This window comes from Oryctolagus cuniculus, chromosome 1 (assembly GCF_964237555.1).
Source record: "Oryctolagus cuniculus chromosome 1, mOryCun1.1, whole genome shotgun sequence".
NCBI classification, from domain to species: domain Eukaryota; kingdom Metazoa; phylum Chordata; class Mammalia; order Lagomorpha; family Leporidae; genus Oryctolagus; species Oryctolagus cuniculus.
Genome location: NC_091432.1, coordinates 29,554,446 through 29,580,951, shown reverse-complemented (window position 1 = coordinate 29,580,951; position 26,506 = coordinate 29,554,446). Strand labels below are relative to the sequence as shown.

At 47.9% G+C, this 26,506-nt stretch overlaps 1 protein-coding gene across 9 annotated transcripts in view; it reads left to right on the top strand.

Annotated features, from left to right (window-relative positions):
* The window catches only part of PRR5L (proline rich 5 like), a 203,472-nt gene that overhangs the window by 157,626 nt on the left and 19,340 nt on the right, over positions 1–26,506 (top strand). For 4 of the 9 annotated variants that reach the window (XM_051852381.2, XM_070071454.1, XM_051852420.2 and 1 more), the window contains one exon: positions 10,366–13,081. The exons of 2 other annotated variants lie outside the window; for them this stretch is intronic. In XM_051852381.2, the coding sequence (XP_051708341.2) occupies positions 10,366–10,760 (395 nt within the window). In that variant the 3' untranslated portion in view covers positions 10,761–13,081. Of the gene's footprint in view, positions 1–10,365; positions 13,082–22,478; positions 22,705–26,506 lie in introns of those variants that run through there. 3 more of the 9 variants (XM_070071457.1, XM_070071462.1, XM_070071456.1) reach the window with 1 other exon arrangement.

Below are 26,506 nucleotides of genomic sequence, written 5' to 3'. Positions count from 1 at the left end.
CTGGTCATGTTTCTTTGGAGACACCAGTTTAACCACAGCCACCACAGATCCGAGGGTACTGCCCCCAGCCTGCTGCCGCCTGCCAGTTTCTGGCTTCTTCCCTGCCTTGCTCACTCAATCATCCCCTCCCCCAGCCCCCAAAGGAACTGGAAGGAGCCAGGGTTGAATTGATACTGCATGGGCATGGCCGAGGGAGGAGGGGAAGCAGTCCCCTGTCCTCCCCAGCCCTGAGCTGGGTGCTATATTCTGCCGTCTCCATGGAGCCCACCTTCCTGCTTCCAGCCTGGCCCACAGAGCACTTTAGGGGGTGGGAGTTGGGGGGGACATCAGGATGCCAGCAGGCTAGCTGGGCCGAACAGGGGCTTCACCACTGTCCGGGCCTCACACCAGTGCAGAAGGAAGGTAATCCATCTTCCACCTTCATAAGCTTCTGCTTGGCCGAGACCCCGGTCACGGATTAATAAGGGGAAACAAGCAAAAGGTCATCATTGTGGATATTTCAGACACACAGCCAGGAAATGCGCAGTTCCACTTCTAGCATCTTCAACAAAGAACAGGATGTTAGTGGGTTTTTTTTTAATATTTATTTTTTATTTGATAGAGTTACAGAGAGAGAGAAGGAAGAGGCAGAGAGAGAGAGAGGTCTTCCATCTGCTGGTTCACTCCCCAGATGGCAGCAACAGCTGGAGGTGCACCAATCCAAAACCAGGAGCCAGGAGCCTCTTCCGAGTCTCCCATGTGGGTGCAGGGGCCCAAGCACTTGGGCCATCCTCCACTGCTTTCCCAGGCCATAGCAGAGAGCTGGATGGGAAGTGGAGCAGCCGGGACTCAAACCAGCGCCCATATGGGATGTGGGCACTGTAGGCAGCAGCTTTACCTGCTATGCCACAGCACCAGCCCCATGTTGTTTGTGTTTTATTTAAAGATTTATTTGAAAGGCAGAACCAGAGAGAACGAGAGAGAGAGAGAGAGAGAGATCGAGATCAAGATCATCCATCTGCTGATTTATTCCCCAGATGGCCACAACAGCCAGAACTGAACCAGGCCAAAACCGGGAGCCAGGAGCATCATCCAGGTCTCCACGTGGGAGGGTGGCAGGAACTCTGCTCCATCCTCTGCTGCGTTCCTAGGTACATTAGCCAGGAGCTGGATCCTAAGTGGGACAGCTGGCACTTGTACCATTGCTCCTGTGGGATGCTGGTGGCCTAGTACATGGTAGCTTAGCCTGTTGTGCCACAATGCTGACCCCAGAAGACATTTTTAGAGGAGTGACAGGACAAACGAAGAAGACTGGGCTCGAGGGGAGGCAACTTGGGGTGCGGCAGCTGACAGGGAAAGCTGCTCTGTTAACGCAGTGTGCTCTGGTGCCGCTGCCGTTGCTCAGGCCCCCAAGCTGTCAGCGTTCTCCTTGGCGGAGGGCACAGGATGGATTCTTCTCTCTTTGGCAGTCTGTCCTGCTTTAAGGTCAATAGAGGGAGAGCAGAGAGCTTTCCCACACCTGCTGCTTAATTAGCCTCCAGCACAGCAATCCTGCGGGGTGGGGGGAGCTTCTGCCGTCTCCCACACTCCCCTGAGAGGGTCTGGAAGTTTGTTCACGCTAAGCAGAGATCCCTTTTGGCTCCCAGCCAAAAGAGGGCTAACCTGCATTTTTCTCAAATGCTAAAGCTGAGGCCTGAGCTTTTGTTCTTGCATGGAGGGGAGGGAGAAGGGCATTGCCCTGTTTGCACTAATTTTTAAAATTATGATTATTCCAGCCAACGTGTCCTGAGAGCCTGACCCAGCACTGCAGATGTGTCTGTGAACAAAACCAGAGCTCCCCCTGCCCCCTGGCACACACGCTCCAGTGAGGAAGTCACAAACACAGCAGTGACTCATTTCTGTACAGATGCCCTGAGAGGGGGAATACAGGGACCATGGAGCCCGTGGAGGGAGATGCTATTTAGACCAGGAAATCAGGGAGGGCTCCCTGGAGGAGGTGATGTTTGTGCTGGCAACTGCAGGATGAATAAAAGTTAGCTGAGTTAACAAGGGAGAGAAGGGAAGGGAAGGACCTGTGGGAAAATTTGGAGGATGGTGAGTGAGTAAGTTCCTTTTAAGAACTGAGGGGTTGCCAAGCAGCCAACAGCAAGGGAAGCCACTGGGTGCAGACCACATCCTGCACATGCGTGGTGGGCTGATGCTGTGCCATGGAACTGGCCCTGCTGTTCCCATCGTACAGGTCACTGGGCTGCTGCAGCCAGGACTGCTGTCTTTGCTTCCCGCCCTGTTCTGTCTGCAGCCCTACTCATGTAGGAGGTGACTTAGCTAAAGGCACACAGAGGAGGTGGGGCTGTCCCTCCCAGGGGGACCCCGGGTCAAGCAGCTCATCCCAAACCTCTGAGACTAAAAAGCCACAGTGGCCACCGTGGTGCTCTTCCTGGGGGTGAGCAGGACTCTCTGGTCTCCCGCTGCCCCTCATGGCCAGGGGTCCGACGTGCAGCCCGCCTGTTGGGGAGACACACGGCTGCTGTGAACTGCAGAGCCACCCGTCCCAGGGGCGGGGCTCAGCCTTGGCTTCCTCGGGCCGCAGCAGGGGGTGGTCAAGGGCAGCGGAGCCGTGGGCTCCAGAGCTACCTCCTTGAATGCCTGGGTCCCTTCCATCCTCGTGCAGCCCTAGGATGCTCTCTGAGGGTCCTTAAGAAATGTCCCTGGGGCTCTGAGCCAGGGACACGATGCATTGCTGGGGCTCTCTGTGCTGCCTCTGTCTGGGAGGGCTTCCTGCCACCCAGGCCACCCAGGGAGGCTTGCTTCAGAGACACAGGGGGATCATCTGAGGCCCAGGCTGTGTGGGGCCTCACTTTCCTTTCCATTTTGTATTTTAAAATTTATTTATTTTATTTGAAAGTCTGAGTTACACAGAGAGAAGGAGAGACAGAGAAGGAGAGAGAGAGAGAGAGAGAGAGAGATCTTCCACGCACTGGTTCACTCCCCAAATGGCCGTAACGGCCAAGCTTCTTCAGGGTCTCCCATGTGGGTGCAGGGGCCCAAGCACGTGGCCATCTTGCTTTCCCAGGCACATTAGTAGGGAGCTGAATGGGAAGTGGAGTGGCTGGGTCTCAAACCGGTGCCCATATGGGATGCTAGTGTCACAGGTGAAAGCTTTACCCGCTGCGCCTCAGCGCCGGCCCCGGGGCCTCACTTTTCTACCAGCTTAGCAGTGTGGGGTGAGGAAGAGGACAGTGAAGTTGACAAAGGATTCAGCAAAGGCCAGCCTCAAGCCCCCAGTCTCAGCTCTGTGCTCAGCGGGCTGGCCGGCTCCCACACCCCTCCCTCTCTGCGTGGTGTTCCCCGGGGAGGCGCTGGGCATCGGGAAGCTGTGCCTGTTCTTGGGCTCTCAGGTGCTGAGCCACAAAGGGCGTGGTGTGCAGAGGTCACAATGGCTGCTTTATGGTTGAGCCCTGGGAGATCAAAGGCCTGGGAACACAGTCCCTAACAAAGGACCAGGCTTTTGCTACTTTCTGTCCAGGGGTTTGAAAGGAGCTGGCTCCTGTGCTGGCGGATGGATGCCAGGGCTCAGCAGGGTGCCTGGGGAGGGAGGAAGGAATACAGGCTCCTGCAGCCCCACCCCATGTGAAGGAGGAGGGGGAGGGAGAGGGGGAGGTGGGAAGAAGAGGTGGTCTGGAGTTGGGGCCCACTCTCAGCTGGAGCAGCAGCACAGCAAGGCAAGGCCCAGGTTTTAGGTTCCAGAATGTAGCCAAGAATCACTCACTCAGCAGGAAGATGTCTGCCCCTGGGTGCCAGGGTCCTGCCTTCCCTCTTGCAAAGAAAAAGGAGGAAGAGGAGAAGATGGAGGAAGAGGAGGCAGAGGAGGAGAGGAGGAGAGGAGCAAGAAGCTGGCATGTGGGAGGCTGCCTGTCAGCCCCAGGCCTCGAGTTTGGTTTTGAGGCCTCCCCAGGGACCCGGCCAACCCTGGTCGGGACGCGGCTGGCACACTTGTCTGCGGGTCAGCTCTGGGCTCTGGCATGAGCTCATTGAGGAAGCAGGGTCAGGCCCCTGTTGTCTCCGCCCTGCCCACGCCCTGTCTTGGGAAACAAAACAGTCCTCCCAGAAAGCAGAAGGAAGAGCCTAGGCCCATTAGGGGATAGCAGGAGGAAGCAGCAGAGCAGGCCAGGCTGTTCCGCTCCCTGCTGTTACTGGCCCATTAGAGGGCCCTCTTCTGCCCCTCTGGGATCTTCTGGGCTGGGGCTGGGGCTGTTGAGTGCTCCCTGCTCTCCCTCCCTGGGCCCCATCCTGGCTCTTATCGCCCTGCGGCACCATGGCCTGATCCAGTCTTCCCCTTAAGCTAAGAGTTCCTTGGAGGCAGGGAGCCTGTCACTCCCTGTGGGTCCCAGGACCTAGCCTGTGAGTGAATGAATGGCGAGTCTGGGCTCAGCCTGTAAGCCACTGCTAGGGAGCCTGGCCCATCTGAGCTGCCCCCGTCTGTGACCTCTCGTCCTCCTCTGAATTCCCAGGGTGCTCTTGCCTGCAGCTCGGCCCTGACACTGGCTGTGCTGACCTTGCCCTGCCAGTTACTGTGTGCAGTCAGCCCTGAGCTCCAGTCCTGAGTTTCATCACTAACCATAACCATAAAGTGATTTTAACATCTCAAGGTCAGGCTCCCCTTCTGTAGAACTGGTCAGAAAGAGCTTGTCAGGGAAGCCACCTCCCCTTTGGCACGGGAGCTGACCCACAGTCGGTGGTTGCTGCTCAGAGTGTAGACCTGTCCATGCACGCTCTTATGCCTGTGTGCTGGGCTCAGCCCCTATGCCAGGCCCCAGCTCAAAGGGACATTTCTCCGCTCAGAGCCGGTGCAGCGGCCTGCATATAGTCACTCAAGGAGGATGTCCTTGTTGAAGGTGAGGCAGGCGCCATCAAGAGCCCCCTTCTCTGGTGCTGGCACCTGCACTCCGCCTGCCACCCAACCCCACAACTGAACTCTGTGTCCTCTGTGGACCCAGCCCTAGCTCCAACTCTTTCCTCTTCCTGGGCAGGTAGCCCGTGTTGCCTATAGCTCCCTGTCCAGTGGATTAGCCATACTGCAAAAGCTGACAGGAATAGTGCCTCTTTCCAGATACCCCTCCTCAAATAGAGAGATCCCCCATGCTCCCATAAAACAGGATTTAATGATGAAACTTCTCTGCCCCTCACTATTCTGCCCTCTGCACAAACCATGTCCCCACCCCCTGGTGGGTAGGTATTTAGTAGCACAGAGATCCGCACGTAGCAACTGCTCACTGAACAGGTGCAGTGCAGGCTTCTGCTAGGCTGGCCCCAGCAGCCAATCTAAAACACTTGCTTGTAACAGCAGTGGATGAGCAATTGTTTCCAAGGGCATTTCTTTTTAAAGAATTGCCCTTGAACGGGGTCCTTGCTGCTTTGAACTCTTACAGTGCTTCTGTTTTATAGTTATTGATTTTTGTAATCATAAAGGTAATGCATGGTTATTCTAAGAACGTGGGAACATTAGAGAAATGCGTGGCTTAGAGGGGACAAGAGCCTGTACTTCAAAGACCCTCTATGGTACCCGTTGGTGGTATAGTGGTGAGCATAGCTGCCTTCCAAAGACCCTCTATGCTCCCAGCACAGAGTCTTCCTCTTGGTTGCTCCTCAAAGAGAGGCCAAACACCCAGGCTCTGGACAAACGGCAGCCTTTTTGGGCATGGGGTCTGTTGTTCTTTAACTTCAGAGGGTTGGTGGGTTCCAAGAGCAGCAGTGGTGCCCTATAACATGGCAACACGTAATGGGGAAAGCTTGGGCACTGCCATTCGGAATCTAAGAGTTGGGGCTGAGCCATGATCTTTGCCATTGGTGCAGTGGGGATAATGAGACCAGTCCTGCTGGTATCAGAGGGAGATGGGGACTGAACAGCAAGACTACGGACCAGAGCACATTGTAAACTTTTAGTTTAGTTCTGCACATTAACATTTGGTTTAGAAAAAGTATTACCACCAGATAGCTTGCTGGGTTCTGAGTCAGTGGTCTCAGATAGTGGGTCACGAGGGTGAGAATTACAGTCTCTTGTGATCAGTTTACACACATACACACATACCCCACTCCAGCTACAAGCTGAGCAAGTGGACACAGGCAGGCCTCCCCATGATACCCACCAGGAGCTTGAGCTCTGGAAGCGCCGATGTGTGTGTGCAGGGGCCTCCGGATCACTGGGAAAGTCAGAGACTGAGCTGGAGTGGCACTAAGGCTGATTTATGAGCCACACCCTGCGCTCTTCCTTACAGACTGGGTCATCCGATCCCATCAGAGCAGGGTGGGGGCAGTGACCCCATCAGGCCCTTCCCTGTTGCTCCCCACTGCCCTGCCCTGCCCTGGCCTGTGGGTGAGGGTGCCAGGAAGGACATGACAGGAAGCAGTGACAGGTGAAGGCTGGGGAGAGGTGTGTGTGGTGGAGAGGAGGCCTCTAGGAGAACTGCCCCCTCCATTCCAAAGCCCCCGTGGGCGTGTTCTGGGCACCGCCATGCCTTCAGCACCAGCTTCACTGTCTTTTCCTCCGCCTTGCTGTGGTCTGCATCCGTCTGCTGACGCAGATGCTATGCCTGAGTGGGAGAAGAGGCAACATTGCCTCAAGAGTGGCATAGGTGGGCGACTTCAGTGGGCCTGAGGGCAACATGCTTGGAGTGGTCCCAGACTCTGGTCTCCCACGAGGGTCACCAGAAGCCAGGTGCCTGGGCCATCATCTGCTGCACCCCAGGCACATTAGCAGGAAAGTGGAGTAGCTGGGACTCAAACCAGTACTGGGCTGTGGATGTGGGCAACCCAAGCAGCTACCTAACCTGCTGCCCCACAGGACCCACACTGCAGGGGTGCTCTGCTTCCTCCCTGGCCTTGGCCTCCCTGCCCCTGCCCCCAGAGCGTCCTTCCTCCCCTAGAGGCAGCAGGACTCACTGGTTGGACACCCGGCTGCTGGTGCTGATGCCCACGCTCCTTCTCTGCCTCCTGTTTAGTTTCCTACCTGTGAGATGGCACTAATGAGAACAGGACCTACATCTCATTGGGGTGCCGGGATTTAATTAGTTCATCGTAGCAACACGCTCAGAAGGGTGCCTGATACTCTTAACTACTGGCCTATGTGTTAGCTGTTGGAACTTTCATTGACATTTTCTGTGACTCCTCTCATTTTATCCACTCCTACACTCAAGTATATATGAAATTATTTAGTCCTTGAGCACTACCCTAATTTGTGAAGGGGTCACATTCACTCTAGCCATTACCCAAGTCCAGGTGACTCTGTAATTTTCCTAACCTCCCACATTTTGTCATTACAAAAGAAATGCATGGAGACAGGTATTTGGCACATCCTGCATTGGAGGTCAGAGTTCACGTCCCAGCTCCCCTTCTGATTCTAGCTTCAAGCTAATATGCATCCAGGGAGGCCACAGTGGTGTCTTGACTACTCGGGTCCCCGCTGCCTACCTGGGAGACCCAGATTGGCTTCCAGATTCCTGATTTCCAACCTGGTCTGGTGCTGACTGGAGTGGGTATGTGGGGTGGGAACCAGAAGTTGCCTCCTCCCTCTCCTGCTCTCTCCTACCCTCCTTCCCTTCCTCTGCTTTTCAAATAAATAACAATCTTTAAAAATTTGACTAAATTTAAAAAAAGAAATGCATACACACAGAATCAAAGTTTGAAAATATTAAAAAGAAGAAAATGTTTAAAAGTTTGTTTATCTGAAAGTCAGAATTACAGAGAGAGGGAGAGACAGAGAAAGAGGTCTTCTTCCATCGTCTGGCTTACTCCCCAAGTGGCCACAACAACCAGGGCAGAACCAGGAGCCAGAAGCTTCTTTGGGGTCTCCCATGTGAATGGCAGAGGTGCAAGCACTTGGGCCATCCTCTGCTGCTTTCCCAGGCTGTTAGCAGGGAGCTGGATTGGGAGTGGAGCAGCTGCGCCATGAACTGGTACCCATATGGGATGCCAGCGTTGCAGACAGTGGCCCCAGAAATGTTTTAAGTCATTGTTAATCCTTTTAGCTAGAAGCAGCTATGACTGATACTTTGATGCATACTGTTTCTCCCTTCATGCTGTGTGTGAGCACGACACCCAGGATAACTCCAGTTGTGCTTAAAAAGGGAAGAAAAAAGAATCATATTGGTTATATTCTGCTTTAGTCACCAAATATATTGTGAACGTTTTTAAAAAGATTTAATTTTTTATTTGAAAGAGTTACAAAGAGAGAGGAGAGGCAGAGAGAGAGAGAGAGAGAGAGAGAGAAAGAGAGAGAGAGAGGTCTTCCATCCGATGGTTCACTCCCCAGTTGGCCGCAATGGCCGGAGCTGCGCTGATCCGAAGCCAGGACTCAGGAGCTTCTTCTGGGTCTCCCACATGGGTGCAGGGGCCCAAGGATTTGGGCCATCTTCTACTGCTTTCCCTGCCATAGCAGAGAGCTGGAGTGGAAGTGGAGCAGCCGGGACTCGAACCGGCGCCCATATGGGATGCTAGCACTGCAGGTGGCAGCCTAACCCACTATGCCACAGTGCTGGCCCCTGTGAACATTTTCTAAATCCTTCAGTATTCTTTGAAAGTAGCCAAATCCCTATTTTTGGATGGAAATGCCTCACCCGCATCATACTTGCAGACCACCTGCCTGCAGAGGGTTGCCCATGGAGGCCCTGGGGTCCCAGACTCCATGTGGCCAGAGCCGAGCTCTGGGACGCTCAAGCTGCTCCCTCTCCATCCTTAGCCCCTTCCCCAAGTCTGCTTTTGCCCCTGCCTTGTTCTGTCCCCCGGCGCTGTGCCCATCACCCTCTGACAGCTCCCATGCCTTCCCCTTTGCTGGGTTCTCTCTGGCATCTCTGGCAGTCTTCTTCCTCGCCTCCCTTTCACCACCAGTACAACTCTGGTTGCTGTCCTGATCACCTCTCTCCTTGACTCTGATGTTCCCGTTCATTTCTGTTTCTTGCATGCAACCATATTTATTCTAGCAAATAATGCCAGAGCCCTCTCCCCAGCTTCCCTTACAGTTGACCTCTGTGGCTCCAACCCATCCTGCCCTATGGCCTGCAGTGTTACCTGTGCCCCTCGCAGGCCCTGCCATGCCCGTGCCCTGTGTGATGCATCACAGATGCTTCCACTTGGCATTCAAGGGCCCTCATGCTGCCTGCTGTAGTTCCTCCCTGTCATTTCAGGGACTCTGCGTTCCAGCCAGGCTGTGGCCTGGGGTGCCGCATCCCAGCAACTTTCTCAGGCTGTTCCATTGCTCCGAGTGCTGTCGATCCCTGCCCCCTTCTGGGAGTTCCACCACCCTGAGGGTGCGTCTCCAATGTGCATCCTCCCTGGCAAGTTTCCTGATCTTCCCCAGAGGGAGATGCTTTCCCTGGCCTTTGAGTCCCATGCACTTCGCTTGTCCTCCCCTGAAGAGGTTCACCTCGGGGAGTTATCAGTGTGCTTTGCAAGGCCAGCTGGGAAGAGGGAGGCTTTCCTGGGAGGCCGATCTTGTTTGAACCCTAGCTCTGCCACTTTCTAGCTAGGTGACCTTGGGTAAGTTATTACCTATGGCCCTCAGTTTTCTCATCTGTGAAGTGGGAGCAGAGCATGCATCCTGATGTAAGTTCAGTTTTTAGGAGGACTCAAAAGATGCATGTCAAAGTTTAGCACAGTTTCTGGAACACAGCAAGAGCTCGACAAGCTGCAGTTATAGAATGATTCTAGGCCTCCTGTTTGTGTCTGGCTCCTTGGGGTCATCCATGGAGACTAGCCATTTCTCTGATGGTGCTGAAAGCTGTTTGAATCCAGGAAAACTGACTTGAACTGCACGCACATCTCAGACCGTTAACCTGGAAGGAGAGGAGCGGCCTTGTGGTAGTTGATGTTCAGTAGGACTTGGAGGAGGGTCCGACTGCCTGGGCTGTGATGGCTCAGCTGTCTTCCTCCAGACTGAAGCTTACGAGGCCTCACCCACGTCCTCTGTTGGCACAGCAGTGGCTACATCCTGAAAGGGGCCCAAGGCCTTCTTTGGAGCCAACCCCAGTCAATGCTCAGATCTTCAGAGGAGATTGGTTGAAAGGGAATTTAGGGAAAAACCCACTGAAGTTCAGGCAGCAGCTGGGAAAGAGGGGGCACTCCTTGAGCCTAATCTATTGAGGCAAGTCTTTGGTGAGCACCTAATATGGGGGGGAGGGTGGGCAGGGGCAGGGTCTGGTATCAACAGGTAAGATTGCTACAGATGCATTTGGCCATCATCAAGTTCCACCCCCCCCCCACCGCATTCCAGCAGGACCACACCTAACGCTGCTCCTAAGGACTGGGATGCCTTCCCTTCTCCCTGAGGGACTAGGAGCTTAGACCACCTCTCCCTTTCCCAGTCATAGCCTCTGCTGGTTTTTCCTCTTGCAGCCAGGCGGCACTCCCGGGTCCGGCCCAAGGTGACTCTCCTGAACTATGGCTCCCCGATGACCACAGCCAGCCGGCCCCTGAATGAGATGGCCCTGACCCCACTGACGGAGCAGGAAGGCGAGGCCTACCTGGAGAAGTGTGGCAGTGTCCGGCGGCACACAGTGGCCAATGCCCACTCGGACATCCAGCTGCTGGCCATGGCAACCATGATGCACTCGGGCTTAGGGGAGGAGGCTGGCAGTGAGGACAAGTGCCTGCTCCTGCCACCCAGCTTCCCCCCGCCACACCGGCAGTGCTCCAGTGAGCCCAACATCACTGACAGCCCCGATGGCCTGGAGGAGGTGGCAGGAGACAGCCAGGAGGACTCGGAGCTGAATTGTGCATCTCTCAGCTAAGCCACCACTGCCAAGACTTCCAGCTGCTGCTTTGCAACCTGGATGAGGACCATCCCATGGGCCACCAGGGGGTTCTACTGTGGGCCAGGCCTGGTCTAAATGCCCTAGGGGGAATCCCTTGATACAGACCTCTTCAGGATGGGCACTGTGACCAGCTCTTGATAGCCACACAGACCCAACTGCCTGCTGTTCACTTCCAGACCTCGGGCCTGGCCCCCCAGACTCACAGCCTCATCTCCGGGTCTTTTGGATCTCGAGCTACCTGAGGTGCCCAAGCATACATCCCACTGCTCCTAGCATCGCTGTGGACCCCACACCAAACCTCAGGAATGTGCTGCCCTTTGTAGCTCCCCCTAGGCTCCCTGTGATGCAGAAGCTTAGGGGCGCAGAGGTGGTAGAGCGGCACCTGCACCCCCTCCCGCATGTGGCTGAGAGGAAGCCCTGCCACGTGCCTTCCTTGCTGTAGCTTCTCAGAGTTCCTGGGAAAGTGCTGCCCCGCCGGTGCCCGGGAGTCTGTCCTCACCTGCATCCAGATCCTGTGTGCTGCTCACACAAAGGCCTTGGCTTCCGTCCCAGGAGGCCCCCAGGAGGCAGCAGTCCTGTCTTTCATGAAGCCTCAGCATTTTCCTCTTGGGCTTCCTCCCAAGCCCCAGGAATTCACCTCTGCGGGAGGAGCTGCTGCCTTCACCCCTCTCTCGTTTCAGAAACGGATCAATTTCCCGTCGTGGGTGTTAAGGGTCTGGGCACCAACGCAAGAGTCTGTATACCTGGATTTGACTTGAATTTTTAAAATGTATATTGTTTCACAAAATCCTTTGCAAGTATTTGCACGTAGGATCTTGCACTGTTCCTTTCCAAGGGCCGGGGGTTGGGGTGTTTCCTTCAAACCAAGCAACAAGCAGTCCCGATGGGAAAGGAGACTGGAAGTGATTCAGGACAAAATGATCTGTGGTGGGCAGGGCTCCTATGCCACTGAGCTCTGGGAGCAGCGGGACTCGAATCCAGAATGGCCTGTGTTTGTGAGTGTTGTGGTTTCCAGGAAAAGCTGCACCGGGAAGGGAGACTCAATTTGCCTGAAGAGCAGAGAACCATGGCCGATGGAATGTGCCCGTGCTTCAGTTAGGGCATGTGGGCAGGACTTTCTGGAGGAATGATTATTCCCTGTGATGAAAGACATGTCTGGAATTTCAAACATGTGAGGGCTCAAGATGCTATTTGGGGCAGCAGGCCTTGGTCCTGTGCTATGTCCTCAACCTTGCTGCCTCTTGGTCTGTGGGTGTTTTATTCACCTTGGATTCCTGTCCTCTTGTTTGTAGTTGTTGGCCTCCCTCACACACCCCCGCCCCCCCACACACAAAGAGGGAAGGCTCCTCCTGGCCCTTTGAAAAGTTTGCTGGTGAAGTCTCCAGGTGAGAGCCCACGACTTCTGGCATGGCAGGAAGAGGCTCAGGTGAAGCTGTCCACGGAGGAAGCCCCCTAGGCTCATCTAAACTCCGATGGCATTTCCCTGCTGGGTAAACATCTGAAATAAATCTAGCATGGTGCTCTGGATGGCTGTGACTTGGACATTTTGCTTCAAAATTGTTTTATTTTCATCGTTTTAAGGGAATGAGAGAAGAAAAAATCCAAAGGAGATCAAATTAGAAATTTGAATGGAAAAATAATATCTGTGTATTTGTCAAATAAAATCTACAAATTGACTAATGTGCATTAGCAAGTGGAAATTCAGTAGGTAATGGCATGATTTATTTAACTGATGGCTTCTGTCCTTGCAAGTACACTCAGCATGCACTTGAATCTAGTATTTATTGATCTAGGCAGAGTAATCGATCATGCTTGGGTTTGCTTTTTTAGTTTACAAGGTTAATGATATATAGGTTTTAAATGCCTTTTCCACATCTGAGGAAGAGAGCAGTCATCAGTTTAGTATATGAGCTCTCGGGCTGAGAACAGGAGTGTCAGTACAGGCTCAGGGTACTCAGCTGCTAGTGAGTGTTAGCAGTGGATGACTTTCCCTTTGTGCACAGGTGGTATTTGTTCAGTACATATTTCTGATCATACACATAGAGCTTCTGTGGGTGTTTCTAGGTGTGTTAGCCATCCAATGTATTGCAGAGATCGCTGTAGTGGTTTTAACCAGTTTTTCTGCCCTTTATGAGATGAAGATTCATGGTCATCATTTATGCTCTGTTTTCCTGTGTCTGAGATTTAATGACAGGAAGCCATTGCAACTCTCAACTCTGAATGAGCTCCCAAACAAAAAATCTTTCATGTTGTCTGTTTGCAAGATGGATTTAATAAACATCATTTTGTACATGTTACCCTGGTCTCACGCTGAGTGCCTCAAGTGTGTCGTGATTGAGTTTGCAAGCGCAGCAGTCAAATTAGATCTTGATGCGTCTTGGCCTCAGGCTCCCTACACCCACTTGCCTGCTACCTTATTCCTTTTCCCGTTGCTCTCCTCCAGAGTTAGGCAGCAGCCTTAGCTCAGCCAGTCTTCCCTGGGGTTTGCTTGCCATCCTAGACTGGATGGGCAAGTAATTTCCAGGAGAAACAGCCTGTATGTGGAGCTTAGAAAATACTGAAAAAACGTCTAAGCAGCAGGTCCTCCTCTAGAACATGCCGCCTCGTTCCCAGAGTGCGTGAGTAGCGGGAACACTTACCTGATGTACTCACGGACTCTCTCCTCATATATTCCCCTCTGATTCTGTTTGGTGGAAGACGTTTGCAGTATTTTACTGTGCATAAATACCCCAAGGAGGGCTCTGGCAGCATTAGCTGAGACCTCTAAAGGTGGATCGAGAGCGTTTGGAAAGGTGTGACCCGCACTGGTTAATAAGTATCCTGCAGGATGCCAAGGCTCCCTACTGTGGTGAACAGTGGTGGAGCACTCTGCCTCAGTCAGGCTCACATCACTGTGCATCCACGACGTGTTAGTGCACCACCGGCTCCATCCATCCATTCATTGGTCCTTAAAATACTTGCAGTGCCTCCACTTTGTGTAGATGCTTTCCTTGGTGCCAGGGACACAGGAATGAACAATAAATCATGGTGTCCGCTCTCCTGGAGAGGAAGCTGGAAGTCAGGTCGACACAAGCATTGCACACAATGAAAACCACTGTGTGAGATAATATGGCAAAGCATCAGTGCCCAGAGGGTGACTGGAGGGAGTCTCTGTCTGTGTTGACTTAATGCTGAGACCTGAATGACAACAGGGACCCAGCCTTACCACCTGTTTTTGCTACCTATGACTACTACAACTGTTATTCCAAATTTAGTGGCTTAAAGCAACACGTGTTTTTTATCTCAGTTCTGTAGGTCAGAAGTCTGTAGACATGGGCTAAGATCCAGGTGTTGTCAGAGTTGCATTAGGTTCTGGGCAGTCTGGTGTAGCAGGTGAAACTTCTGCCTGCAGTGCCAGCATCCCATATGGGCACTGGTTTGATCCCAGCTGCTCTACTTCCAGTCCAGCTTTCTGCTATGGTCTGGGAAAGCAGAAGATGGCCCAAGCACTTGGGCCCCTGCACCCATATGGGAGACCCAAAAGAAGCTCCTGGCTCCCGGCTTCAGATCAGTGCAGCTCTGGTTGTTGCAGCCATTTGGGGAGTGAACCAACCAATGGAAGACCTCTCTCTCTCTGCCTCTGCCTCTCTGTAACTCCGTCTTTCAAATAAATAAATAAATAAATATTTTTAAAAAATTGTATCTCCTCCTCCTTTAAAGAAAAACATTAGGGGCCAGCATTGTGGCATAGTGGGTTAAGCCACTGCCTGCAATCCGGACATCTCATATGGGCGTTGGTTGGAGCCCTGGCTATTCCACTTCTGATTCAGCTTCCTGTTAATGCGCCTTGGAAAGCAGTGGAAGATGACCCAAGTGCTTGGGCCCTTGCCACCCACATGGGAGATCCAGATGAAGCTTCTGGCTCCTGGCTTTGGCCTGGCCCAGCCCTGGTCGTTGTAGCTATTTGGGGAGTAGTGAACCAGTGGATGGAAGATTCTCTCTCTGTCTCTGTCTTCGGTGCATGTGTGTATGTGTATGTGTTCCTCTCTGTTTACAAATCTTCCAAATAAATACATCTTTAAAAAATATTTATTTATTAGGCCCGCCATGGCTCACTAGGCTAATCCTCTACCTGCGGCGCCAGTGTCCCGGGTTCTAGTCCCAGTTGGGGCGCCGGGTACTATTCCCGGTTGCTCCTCTTCCAGTCCAGCTCTCTGCTGTGGCCCGGGATGGCAGCGGAAGATGGCCCAAGTACTTGGGTCCCTGCACCCACATGGGAGACCAGGAAGAGGCACCTGGCTCCTGGCTTCAGATCAGCATAGCGCCAGCCATGGCGGCCATTAGGAGAGTGAACCAACAGACCTTTCTCTCTGTCTCTCTCTCATTGTCTATAACTACCTGTCAAATAAAAAAAAATTTATTTATTCAAGAGGCAGCTACACACACACACATAGACAGATGGAAGGTAGGGGGACAGATAGATGAGTTCCCATCTCCTGATTCAAGCCCCCAAAGTCTGTGACAGTTGAGGCTGGGCTGGGGCTGAAGTTAGAGCTAAGAACACATCAGTGGCAGGAAACCAATTACTTGGGCCTCCTAGGGTATGCACTAGCAGAAGGCTGGAGTCAGGAGCAGGAGCCAGGAACGGAACCCAGTGTGGGATGTGGGCATCTAGCTGGTACGCTCAAAGCCATCTCCTTAACTATATCTCTTGCTCTTTCCCAACCACTTCTTCAGAGCCCCAGGCAGTAGGGGTGGGAAGGGGGGGGGGGGGCGCGCTGGCATCCTAGACAATTTTTTTTTTTTGTAGAAAAGATTTCAGTGGATTTTTTCCTTAAAAATTAATATTAAGTTTAAAATGGCTTTAAATGAGTATTTTAATAAGTTTGACAATAATATATTTAGTTTTGTCTTTAGAAACAACATTGAACTTAAAATACAAACTGAAAGACCTTTTTAGGTCTTTAAGTTCAGCGTACACATTTTACTGTTCTGTTTATATGTCTAGTGGATTTCAGCAATGACTTCAGAGGAGTCCTTGAATAATGCCTGGTGCTACTTACAAGCTTAACTCAGCACTTCAAACACTAAAATGAATTTATAAATTTAATATATTTATTTCTATTTTAGGTACCTCAGTTTTTCTGTCAGGAAGCAAAATCATCTGCATCCTAAATTCTTATAGAGGCTAATAAATTCAACTTATAAATAAATAAGGGAAATCTGAAGTCTTGTTAAATGCTTTTATATTCTACTTAAATGTGGATGTCACCATAAAAAATTACAAGTCTAAATTAATTTTCAATTACACATTTTAAAGTGCTGTTATAAAACTGTCACTCTAATAGGTTTTAGCTTCTTAAATATCACATGTGTCTGAAACACCAAATTTGCAGATTCCTCCCGAACATGGAAATATGCCTGCTATGGTTTGCTTTCCTTCAAGTCTTTCCACGCTTAGAAAGCCAAGTCTTCCCAGACTGTCTGGCTACCCTATTGTCTCTCGGAGCTCTCTCTGTGTTTTGTGATGCTGGTTCCTTGTTAGGTTCTGTCAAAAGAGGGTGCTAGGGCCTGGGAGGCTAGTGGAAGGAGGCACATGGTCTCAACACCACCTGAGGGGACTGTTGAGTCCAGCAGCAACGGGGGAGAGGGGGCGGTGGGGGTGGGGCGGGGGCTGGGGTCCTGTTCACGGATTCCCACATTCCTGTTAAAACAACAGATGCAGCTTTTGTCCTCTGACTAGACCCCAACTGAGGAGGCAGGGTTCAAATAAACACAACCCACTAAAAAGGAGAATAATCATCGCAGGTGCCCAAAGTCACTCGCTACCAGAAACTTCCTTAGAGTACGAGACCTGGAGCTGCAGACACGCAGAGAGATCCTTCTCATCTACACCCAAGGAAGCTGTGCTATCACTTTAAGTAATTTTGGTGATTGTTCCTCAGCAGTCTTGAGTTTGCAGGCAAAGCATTTGTGATTCTTGTCAGAATCCCCAAAGGACAATGGACCTGGTTCCTGGTTCCTGAGTCAATGACTTCATAACTTCAAAGAGGCAGTGTTGTCACTGTTCCTGTATCATACAATGGCCTAGCTCTTCATTCTACCTTCAAAAGGATGTCTTTCTCATTAAGTCACTCATGGTTTTTAATTTCCTTGGCACTCCTGGCCTAGGTCTTATGACCTTCAAGAAGAATCTTGAGCAATGGAAATATTTTCAACCCAATAGACTCCTGAAGCCTTCCATAACCTCAGAACCACATAAATCCTAACAAATGCCTAAATTTCTATCTGATTTCAATACAGTATCTCAGTTAGCTTTGTTTGTGGTCCAGCTTATGAGGTCATTCCATTCTCTACCAACAAAAGTAGGATCCAGTCAGCAGCCTGCCAAAAGAAACTTTCGCTGTCTACTCTGGAACAGTTTTGAGGAAAAGCTCAAAAAAAAAAAAAAAAACAAACTGGAAATAGAATACATAGAATACAGTACAGGTTCTGATTTTTGCCATAGGGTCATGGTTTGGATTACATCAGTTTTCCTGCCACAACCCTGATAAAAGCTGTTGGAAGAATTGGAGAGCACCCAATGCAGACAGGACCTGAGAGGCTATGACCTCTGAAGGCAGGTGATCATATGAGACAAGCTTCCCGTTCACCTGGTTTACTCCGAGAGGCATCTTCCTGAATCCCTAATGGGGGCAAGGGTGGAAGGAGTGAGTGATAGTAGGAAGCAGCAGGCTTATGGGGCTGAGATCAGAGTTGAAGCCTGCCAGAGTAGCCAGAACATGAAGTAAAGATGGCTGCCTAAGAACTCTGCATACATTTACCTCTTAAATTGTCAGCTGCCTCCTAAGTAGTGAAAATTACAGGCAAACAGCAGCTAAGATGTTAAAAATGTGAAATGACCTCAATTGTTACATAATACTGGGGAGATAATGGTTTAAATCCCATCAAGGTAGACAGGCTGTGGCCAATATCCTCAGCTCTTGATTGAGAACCCAGAAAGGCTACACTCAAGGAGTAAGAGCACCAACAGCGAGATAGTGGACATACACACAACTGTATCAGTAATTACATTAAATGTAAATGGGCTAAACACACCCATGAAAAGACAAAGATTGCAATGAGATAAAAATAATAACATGCTGCTTATAAGAGACACACTTTACACATGAGGATATGGGAAGATTGAAAATTAAAAGGTACACCATGTAAACACTAGCAAAGAAACTTGGTGCTGTTAATGTAGAATCATGCAGAGGCTGGCGTTATGGTGCAGTGTGTTAAAGCCCTGGCCTGAATCACTGACATCTGATATGGGCGCCAGTTCTAGTCTCGGCTGCTCTTCTTCCAATTCAGCTCTCTGCTATGGCCTGGGAAAGCAGTGGAGGATGGCCCAAGTCCTTGGGCCCTTGCACCTGTGTGGGAGACCCGGAAGAAGCTTCTGGCTCCTGGCTTGGATCGGCGCAGCTCCAGCCGTTGTGGCCATCTGGGGAGTGAACCAGCAGATGGAAGACTTCTCTCTCTGTCTCTACCTCTCTCTGTAACTCTATTTCAAATAAATAAAATAAATCTTTAAAAAAAATCATGCAAATTTTATAATGACAAAAAGTCAATTCAAAAAGAAGATATGAGTTATAGCATATATGTTATAATTTATTTATCAACTGTATGTTAAATACTTCCCTAGGTATTTCACATTTGTTGCTTTATGTGGTCCTCCAAGCAATTTTATGAAGTAAAGTTTATCATCCCAATTTTACTAGATGAGGAAATTGAAGCTCAGAGAGACTTGCCTAAAGTCACACAATCATAAAATGCAAGTGAGAGAGGATTCAAAACTAGTTTTGACAGATCTCTTGCCAAAGAGCTTTTCACCAGTGCTCTGCTTTTTCAGCACAATCCTGCCTGCACTATGCTTGCTAGAACTAGCTACAGGCACAGGACTATTATTTAACCTAAGGGCAGAGGTATTCATTCTTTAGGGACTCCTAGAACTCTGCACTGGAAACCATCTAAAAACTCAGATAGTCTGTCATACAAGCACACACACACAAACACACACACTTCTGTATAAATGCTTGGCTCTTCCTTCTGTGCACACAATCCCCAAAAGATTACCTCAATGTGAGTCTGAGAGATCACTCAGTTTATTGACCGCAACCTGGCTTCTTTAATTTTCTTAATTCAAATTACCAAGAATTGGATTGGCAAGAATTGGATTGGTCTGCTTCAAGAATCATGGATTCATTCCTGATCCAATCAGTTGTGGCTAAGGAGCACCGTTTGCACATAGTTTCAGATTTAATCTCTGCTAAACGTTACTTTAGAGGAGTTCCCATGGGAAAGAAGAGACTTGTCTACTTCAGACTGAATCCGTGCATATGTGAGTGACAGGGAGACAGAGCAAAAGAGCCCTGATAATTGTTGCCAAGCAATCTCTAACCCTGGTCTTTTCTCCAGCATGCAAAGATGCTTGGACGGGAGCAGACACATGTGGAAGGGGTTTTGTGGCCCTAACAGAGAGGGGGGGACAAAAGGGTCCATCATGAGGCAAGAAGGACTTGGAGGACACCATGAAAAGAAACACTTCCCTAAGTGTGCAGCTTGGATCTTGAGCCCTCTCTCTGCCCTTGAGCCACCAAGGGGGCGCTTTCTCCCAGAGGGTATTTCCCTCAGTTGCTGGTCCTCTTATTACTGGGCAGGTGCAACTGGAAAAGCCTGCTCAGTTTTGGGTGTAATGTGCAGTAGTGATAGATAGCCAGGATAATGTAGGGAGCATCCAAGCACCTTCAGTCTTCCTGGCTTCTAAGACCCCCTGAGATAATTCTGTAGTAAGTAATTATAATAGCAACAATAAATTCATACTCAGGTTTTACCATGGCCAAGTGCTGGTGTAATCTTTGCTTTTCTTTCTTTCTTTCTTTCTTTCTTTCTTTCTTTCTTTCTTTCTTTCTTTCTTTCTTTCTTTCTTTCTTTCTTAAAAAGATTTTATTTATTTGCGAGGTAGAGTTATAGACAGTGCGAGGGAGAAACAGAGAAAGTTCTTCCATCCGTTGGTTCACTCCCCAAATGGCCCCAGTGGCCGGATCTGAGTCCAGGAGCGCCGATCTGAAGCCAGGAGCCAGGTGCTTAGGGTTTAAACCTCACACTCTTCTGTCACCCTGAGGCCACAGACAAAACTTTTCCCAGGCCCAGCTAAAGTAGCTGGGTAACCTTGGCAAGGTACTTAACCTACCTTTTACTCCTCTGAAAATGCAGCTAATTATGCCTACCTTGCAGGATTAGAAGAAACTACACACACGCACACACATGCACACACACACACATTTATATATGTATACACAGATACATCCATAATTATACAAAGATGAGAGTACTTCAGAAGGTTCACAGAAAATGTACATTATGAAAAAAAACTATAGCTTTCAAATTTCACATCAAAATAAGCTTATAACTTAACTTCATTTTCCATGAATTTTGAAGTATTCTTATATGGCATCATAAAGTTTTAGGCTGTCTCTGGGTAGGTAAAAACAGCTCTTTCTAGTTGTCTACATGCTCCTAATTTTCTACAATGACCATGTTGTATTTGTTAAAAATAAACTTAAAAATTCCAGTAACCATTCATGATTAAAAAAAAAAAAAACACAGCAAGCCAAACAATTTCACCAACTTGGAACAAAGAGATATTCCTTAATCTGATAAAGAACGCCGGCTAAAACCTACAGTGACCATCATACATGATGGTGAGAGCCTGAATGCTTCACTCTGAAGGTCAGGAACAAGGCCAGATGTCTGCTCTTGCCTCTTCTATGTAACTTAGTGCTGGAGGTTTCAGCCAATGTAATCCAGCTAGAAAAATAGAAGGCATACAGATTGGAAAGGAAAAAGTAAAACTACCTTCACTTGCAGATAATATAGTCATTTTATGTAGAAAATCCTAAGGAACACTCACACACAGGCTCACACACACTCCTCTTAGAACTAATAAACAGTGCAACTGAGCACAAGATATACGACTGATATTAAAAAATGAACATGTGTAGTCTTTCTATGTGTGAGCAACAAGCAATCTGAAAATGAAATTTAAGAAAATTCCACTTACAATAGCGTAGCAGAATAACAAATTTAACAAAAGAAGTGCACAATTTATGTGCTGAAAATTAGAAAATCTAACTGAGGAAAATTAAAGAAGACCTAAATAATTGGAGAGAGAGTTCATGTTCAAGGACGGGAAGACTCAGGATTGCAAAGATGGTAATTCTCCCCAAGCTGACTGACAGATTCAATGCAATTCAAATCATACTTCTGGAAGGTTTTTTTTTTTCAGAAATGTACAAGCAGATTCTAAAATTTGTATGGAAATGAAAACATTTAAAATAGCTAAAACAGTTTTGAAAAGGAAGAGCAAAGTTGGTGGACTTTCACTTCCCAATTCCAAAACATTATAGCTACAGTAATCAAGATAATATGCCACTATCATCAAGATAGACATCTAGATTAGTGGAGCAGAACTGAAACCCCAGAAATAAATCCCTATAATTATAGTCAATTGATTTGCTACAATGGTGCAAGGCAATTGATTGGAGAACTGTTCAGCAACGAGTGGTGGGACTATTAGATACTCAGATGCAAAAAGATGAACTTAGACCCTCATCTTGTACCATACACAGGAATTAACTTGAATGGATCATAAGCTTAATGTAAGAACTAAAACAGTAACGCTTTTAGAAGAAAACATAGGAGAAAATAGTTGCGATGTAAAATAAGCAAAGATTTCTCAGATATGACATCAAAAGTATGGTTCATAAAATAAAAACATTATCAGATTTTACTAAATTAAAAACTTTTGCAGTTCAAGAAAAATCCCACCATTAAGAACATGCAACATGAGAAAATATTTACAAAACACATATCTGATTAAGGACTTGCAGCTAAAATTTGCAAAGAATTTTTAAAAAAATCATTAAGAAAACAACTCAATCAAAAGATGCACAAAAGACATAAAAGACATTCCACCAAAGAAAATATATGACTATACAATAAGCACATTAAAAAGATGCACAATGTCATCAGCCACGAGTGAAATGCAATTCCGAACCACAAGATGCCATTTGACACCTACTGGAATGGCTATGGTAAGACAGACAGAAGACGGCAAGAGTTGGCCAGGATGTAGAGAAATGAGAACACTCACACATTTTTCCTTGGAATGCAAAGTGATGCAGCCCTTTGGAAATCAATTTGGCAGTTTCTCAGAATTCAAAACTAAAACTCTGTTACTTAGTGGCTCCATGCCTAGGTATTTAAGAGAAATGAAACTATGTCCACACAAAAACGTGTGCAGATTTTCATGGCAGCATAAAGCGCAGCATCCCAAACTAGAACCTACTAAAGCATCCATCAACCAAAGAATGGATAGGCACAAAAGGTATGTCCACATGGCACACTTACATTGGCAATAGAAGAAGAACCAATTACTGACACATGCTGCGTCATGGACAGATTTCAGAAAATATGTTACTAAAGAAAAGAAGCCAGACACAAGAGACCACATAGTGTATGAATCCATTTATGTGAAATGCTCAGCAAAAGCAAATTTAAAGAGCCAGAAAGGGGCTGATGCCGTGGCATAGCGGGTAAAGCCACCGCCTGCAGTTCCAGCATCCCATGTGGGCGCCGGTTTGATTCTAGGCTGTTCCACTCTTATTCCAGCTCTCTGCTATGGCCTGGGAAAGCAGTAGAAAATGGCCGAAGTCCTTGGGCTCCTGCACCCACATGGAAGACCCAGAGGAAGCTCCTGGCTTTGGATTGGCACAGCTCTGACTGTTGCAGCCAATTGGGGAGTGAATCAGCAGATGGAAGACCTCTCTCTCTCTCTCTCTCTCTCTCTCTCTGTAACTTAGACTTTCAAATAAATAAATAAATCTTAAAAAAAAAATATAGAGCCAGAAAGTGCATCAAGAGACTTCCTGGGGTTGGAGGGGGAGGCAGGAATTAACTGTAAACGGGCATCATCTTGCAGTGATGAGCATGTTCTGAAACTAATCTGTGCTGATGATGTTGCACCACTTCGTAAAGTTACTCAAATTTATGGAAACCTGAAACCGGTGAAAACATTTCCCTTTTTTATTGTGGTAAAATGTGTACAACATAAACTGCCACTTCAAACATTCTGGAGTGTGCAGTTTTGTGGCATTAATACGTCTACACTGTTGCACATCCGTCACTACCATCCCTCTCCAGAAACATGTCATTTTCTTCAGCTCAAACTCTGTATCCATTAAACCCTGGTAGCTCACGTCCTCTTCCTCCCAGCCCCTGGTAGCCACCCTTCTACTTTTTGTCTCTATAAAGTTGTGTAAGGGAAATCATACACTATTCGTCCCTTTTAAACTGGCTTATTTTTCTCGGCACACTGTCTTCAAGGATGAATAAATATTCTATTCTATGAGATGGGTGTTTGGCCTAGTGGTTAAGACACTCACATCCCACATTGGAGAGTCTATGTTCCATTCCTGGGTCTGACTCCTGACTCCAGCCTCCTGGAAAAGCAGACCCTGGGAGATAGTGGTGATAGCTCAAGTAGTTAGACTCCCTGCCACCCTCATGAAAGACCTGGATTGCGTTCTGATTGTTGGCCCTGGCCCCAGACCAGCCTCAACTCTTGAACCAGTGGATGGGAGTGTGTCCTTTCTCTCTCTCTATATATATATATGCACACACATCCATCTCTCTCTCATTCTCTCTCTCTCTCATCATCTGTCTGCCTCTCAAATAGAGACCAGTTGTGTTGTGACTTAGCAGATTCATCGCCACTTGCAATGGAGAGCTGGTTTGTGTTCCAGCTACTCGGCTTCCAATCCAGCTCCCTGGTAATGCACGTAGGCAGGCAGTGGAAGATGGCTCGAGTGCTTGGGCCCTTGCCACCCATGTGGGAGACCAGGATGGAGTTCCTGGCTCTTGGCTTTGACCTGGTTAAGACCTGGCTGTTGTGACCATTTAGGGTGTGAACTAGCAGTGGAAGATCTCTCTCTCTGGCTGTCACTCAAATAAGTAAATAATTGGGGCCAGCACTGTGGCATAGTGGGTAAAACTGGCGCCTGCAGTGCCAACATCCCATATGGGCGCCAGTTTGAGTCCTGGCTGCTCCACTTCCTATCCAGCTCTCTGCTCTGACCTGGGAAAGCAGTAGAAGATAGCCCAAGTTCTTGGGCCCCTGTACCCATGTGGGAGACCCAGAGGAAGCTCCTGGCTCCTGGATTCAGATCGGTGCAACTCCGGCCATTGTGGCCAACTAGGAAGTGAACCAGCAGATGGAAGACCTCTCTCTCTTTCTCTGCCTCTCCTCTTTTTGTGTAGTTCTCACTTTCAAAAAAAATAAATAATTCTTTAAAAAAAATTAAATGATTTTTTAAGAAAATTAAAAAATGAAAAATTTCCCATATATACATATACCACATTTTGTTTAACCATTTACTTGTTGATAGACATTTGGGTTGTTTTCACCTCTTCTGCTATTATGAACAAATATCGCTATATAAATATCTGAAATAGGTGGATTTTGTTATGTAACATATACCTCAATAATTTTAGATAAAACTTCAATTATATTTTTCAAAAATGTATAATAGTAAGTGGTAGATGCTCTTATTATCAGTACCTTAAAGAATAGTAAATTTGATCAATGAAGTGAGCTTTTTAAAAAATTAATTTAATAAGGGACAGGTGCTATGGCGTAGTAGGTTAAGCCTCCGTCTGCCAGCATCCTGTATGGGCACCGGTTTAAGTCCTGGTTGCTCCAATTCCAATCCAGCTCCCTGCTAATGGCCTGGGAAAGCAGTGGAAGATGGCCTAGGTGCTTGGGCCCCTGCACCTACATGGGAGACCCAGAAGAAGCTCCTGGCTCCTGGCTTCGGAACAGCTCAACTCTATAGCCACTGAGGAAATCTGGGGAGTGAACCAGTGTATGGAAGACCTCTCTCTCTCTCTCTCTCTGTCTGTCCCTCTCTTTCTGTAACTCTGCCTCTCAAATAAATAAATCTTTTAAAAAAAAAAAAACTTAAATTTAATAAAAAAGACATTGTTGGTTAAAAAAGGAAAAATATAGAAAAGTACAAATAAGAAAATAAATTTCTGTAATCCCATTTACAGATAATCACTGAAAGATCTATTTACCAAAAGGGAAAAAACCCTAAATTTTAATTTTACTTGAAATTAGTAGAAGGAACTGAAATGAAGAAGTTGCTAAATTTCAGATGTTTATTCCCAGTGGAGTTATTCATTCCTAAACTAATCCTCTAAAGGCAAAAAGAAGTTATGAAAACACTGAGGTTGGATTGGGACACATGGTTTTCTATTTAAGTTCATGTTTCTTGATGGTCACATTTCAGTCTCCCAGGAGGACAATTGTTTCATAAAATTCAGAGAATATTTTTTTAAGATTGATTTATTTGAAAGTTAGAGAGAGAGCAGAGAGACAGAGAGAGGTTTTCTATCTGCCAGTTCACTCCCCAGATGGCTGCAATGGCCAGGGCTGGGCCAGGCTGAAGCCAGGAGGCAGCAGCTTCTTCCAGGCCTCCCACATGAGTAGCAGGGGCCCAAGCACTTAGTCCGTCCTCCGCTGCTTTTCCCAGGCCATGTATGCCCATATGAGATGCTGGCATTGCAGGTGGTAGCTTTACCCGCTAAGCCACAATGCTGGCCCCAGAGAATATTTCTGACATTTAAATAAAACATGAGATTTTAGATTAAAAACAAAAGAACAAAGTTTAAAGCCTTAGTAAACTTTTAGGTTAAATTTCTGAGAGAAGTTATCAGGGAGTGACCGACCAGTGAAGCAAAATAGCTATGGAGATGACAAATCACTCATTAGAAAAACCAAAGGAAGTGACTGTAGCCAGTGTCTAAAATAAACCCAAAGAGGTTGAATATGAGTTCTACATATCATCTGAGTTGTTCCACCTTCTGAAATAACTGGTTCTTGCTTTTGAGATGACTCCAGCCCGAATTTTCTCACCCAGTGGTATAGATTCCAAACACTTCCTGTTTCACTATAAAGAATAATTACTTAAATCGAAGAAAGCAAGCAGAAAGTTGTCCTTTCAGGGTCCTACAGAATTATTTAACATGCCTGCACAAGGATTATCTAATTTTCTAAGGTGTATCTATGTGACTTTATTATTTGTTTAGAAGTCAGGTACTGTGAAGTTATGTGTATATTATGTATATTTTTGTCTTGCAAGAATGATGTCCTGATTTTTTGTTAGCCTGTAAAACTGTAAATTGTTTATCTATAATCTAGCAATCTCAGTCTAACATTCTTTTTCATTTTAAAAAATGTTTATTTTTACTTATTTGAAAGGTAGAGTGACAGAGAGAGGCAGAAGGAGGGGGAGGGAGAGAGAGAATCTTTCATCTGCTCATTCACTTCCCAAATGCTTGCACTAGCTGGGGCTGAGCCAGGCTGAAGCCAAGAGCCTGGAACTCCATTCGAACCTCTTAGAACTCAAGGACTTGAGCCATCACTGCTGCCTCCAAGGACGCGCAGGTGCAGGAAGCTGGATTGGAAGTGAAAGAGTTGAGACTCGAACTAGGCACCCTGATATGGGATTCTGGTGTCCCAAACAGTGGCTTAACCCACTGTACCACAACATCCACTCCTCCTTTTTGTTTTAACAATGCTTTTCCTGGTGGATTATACAAACTCTCCTCAAGTGCTCTTAGACTCAGCTTTACCATCT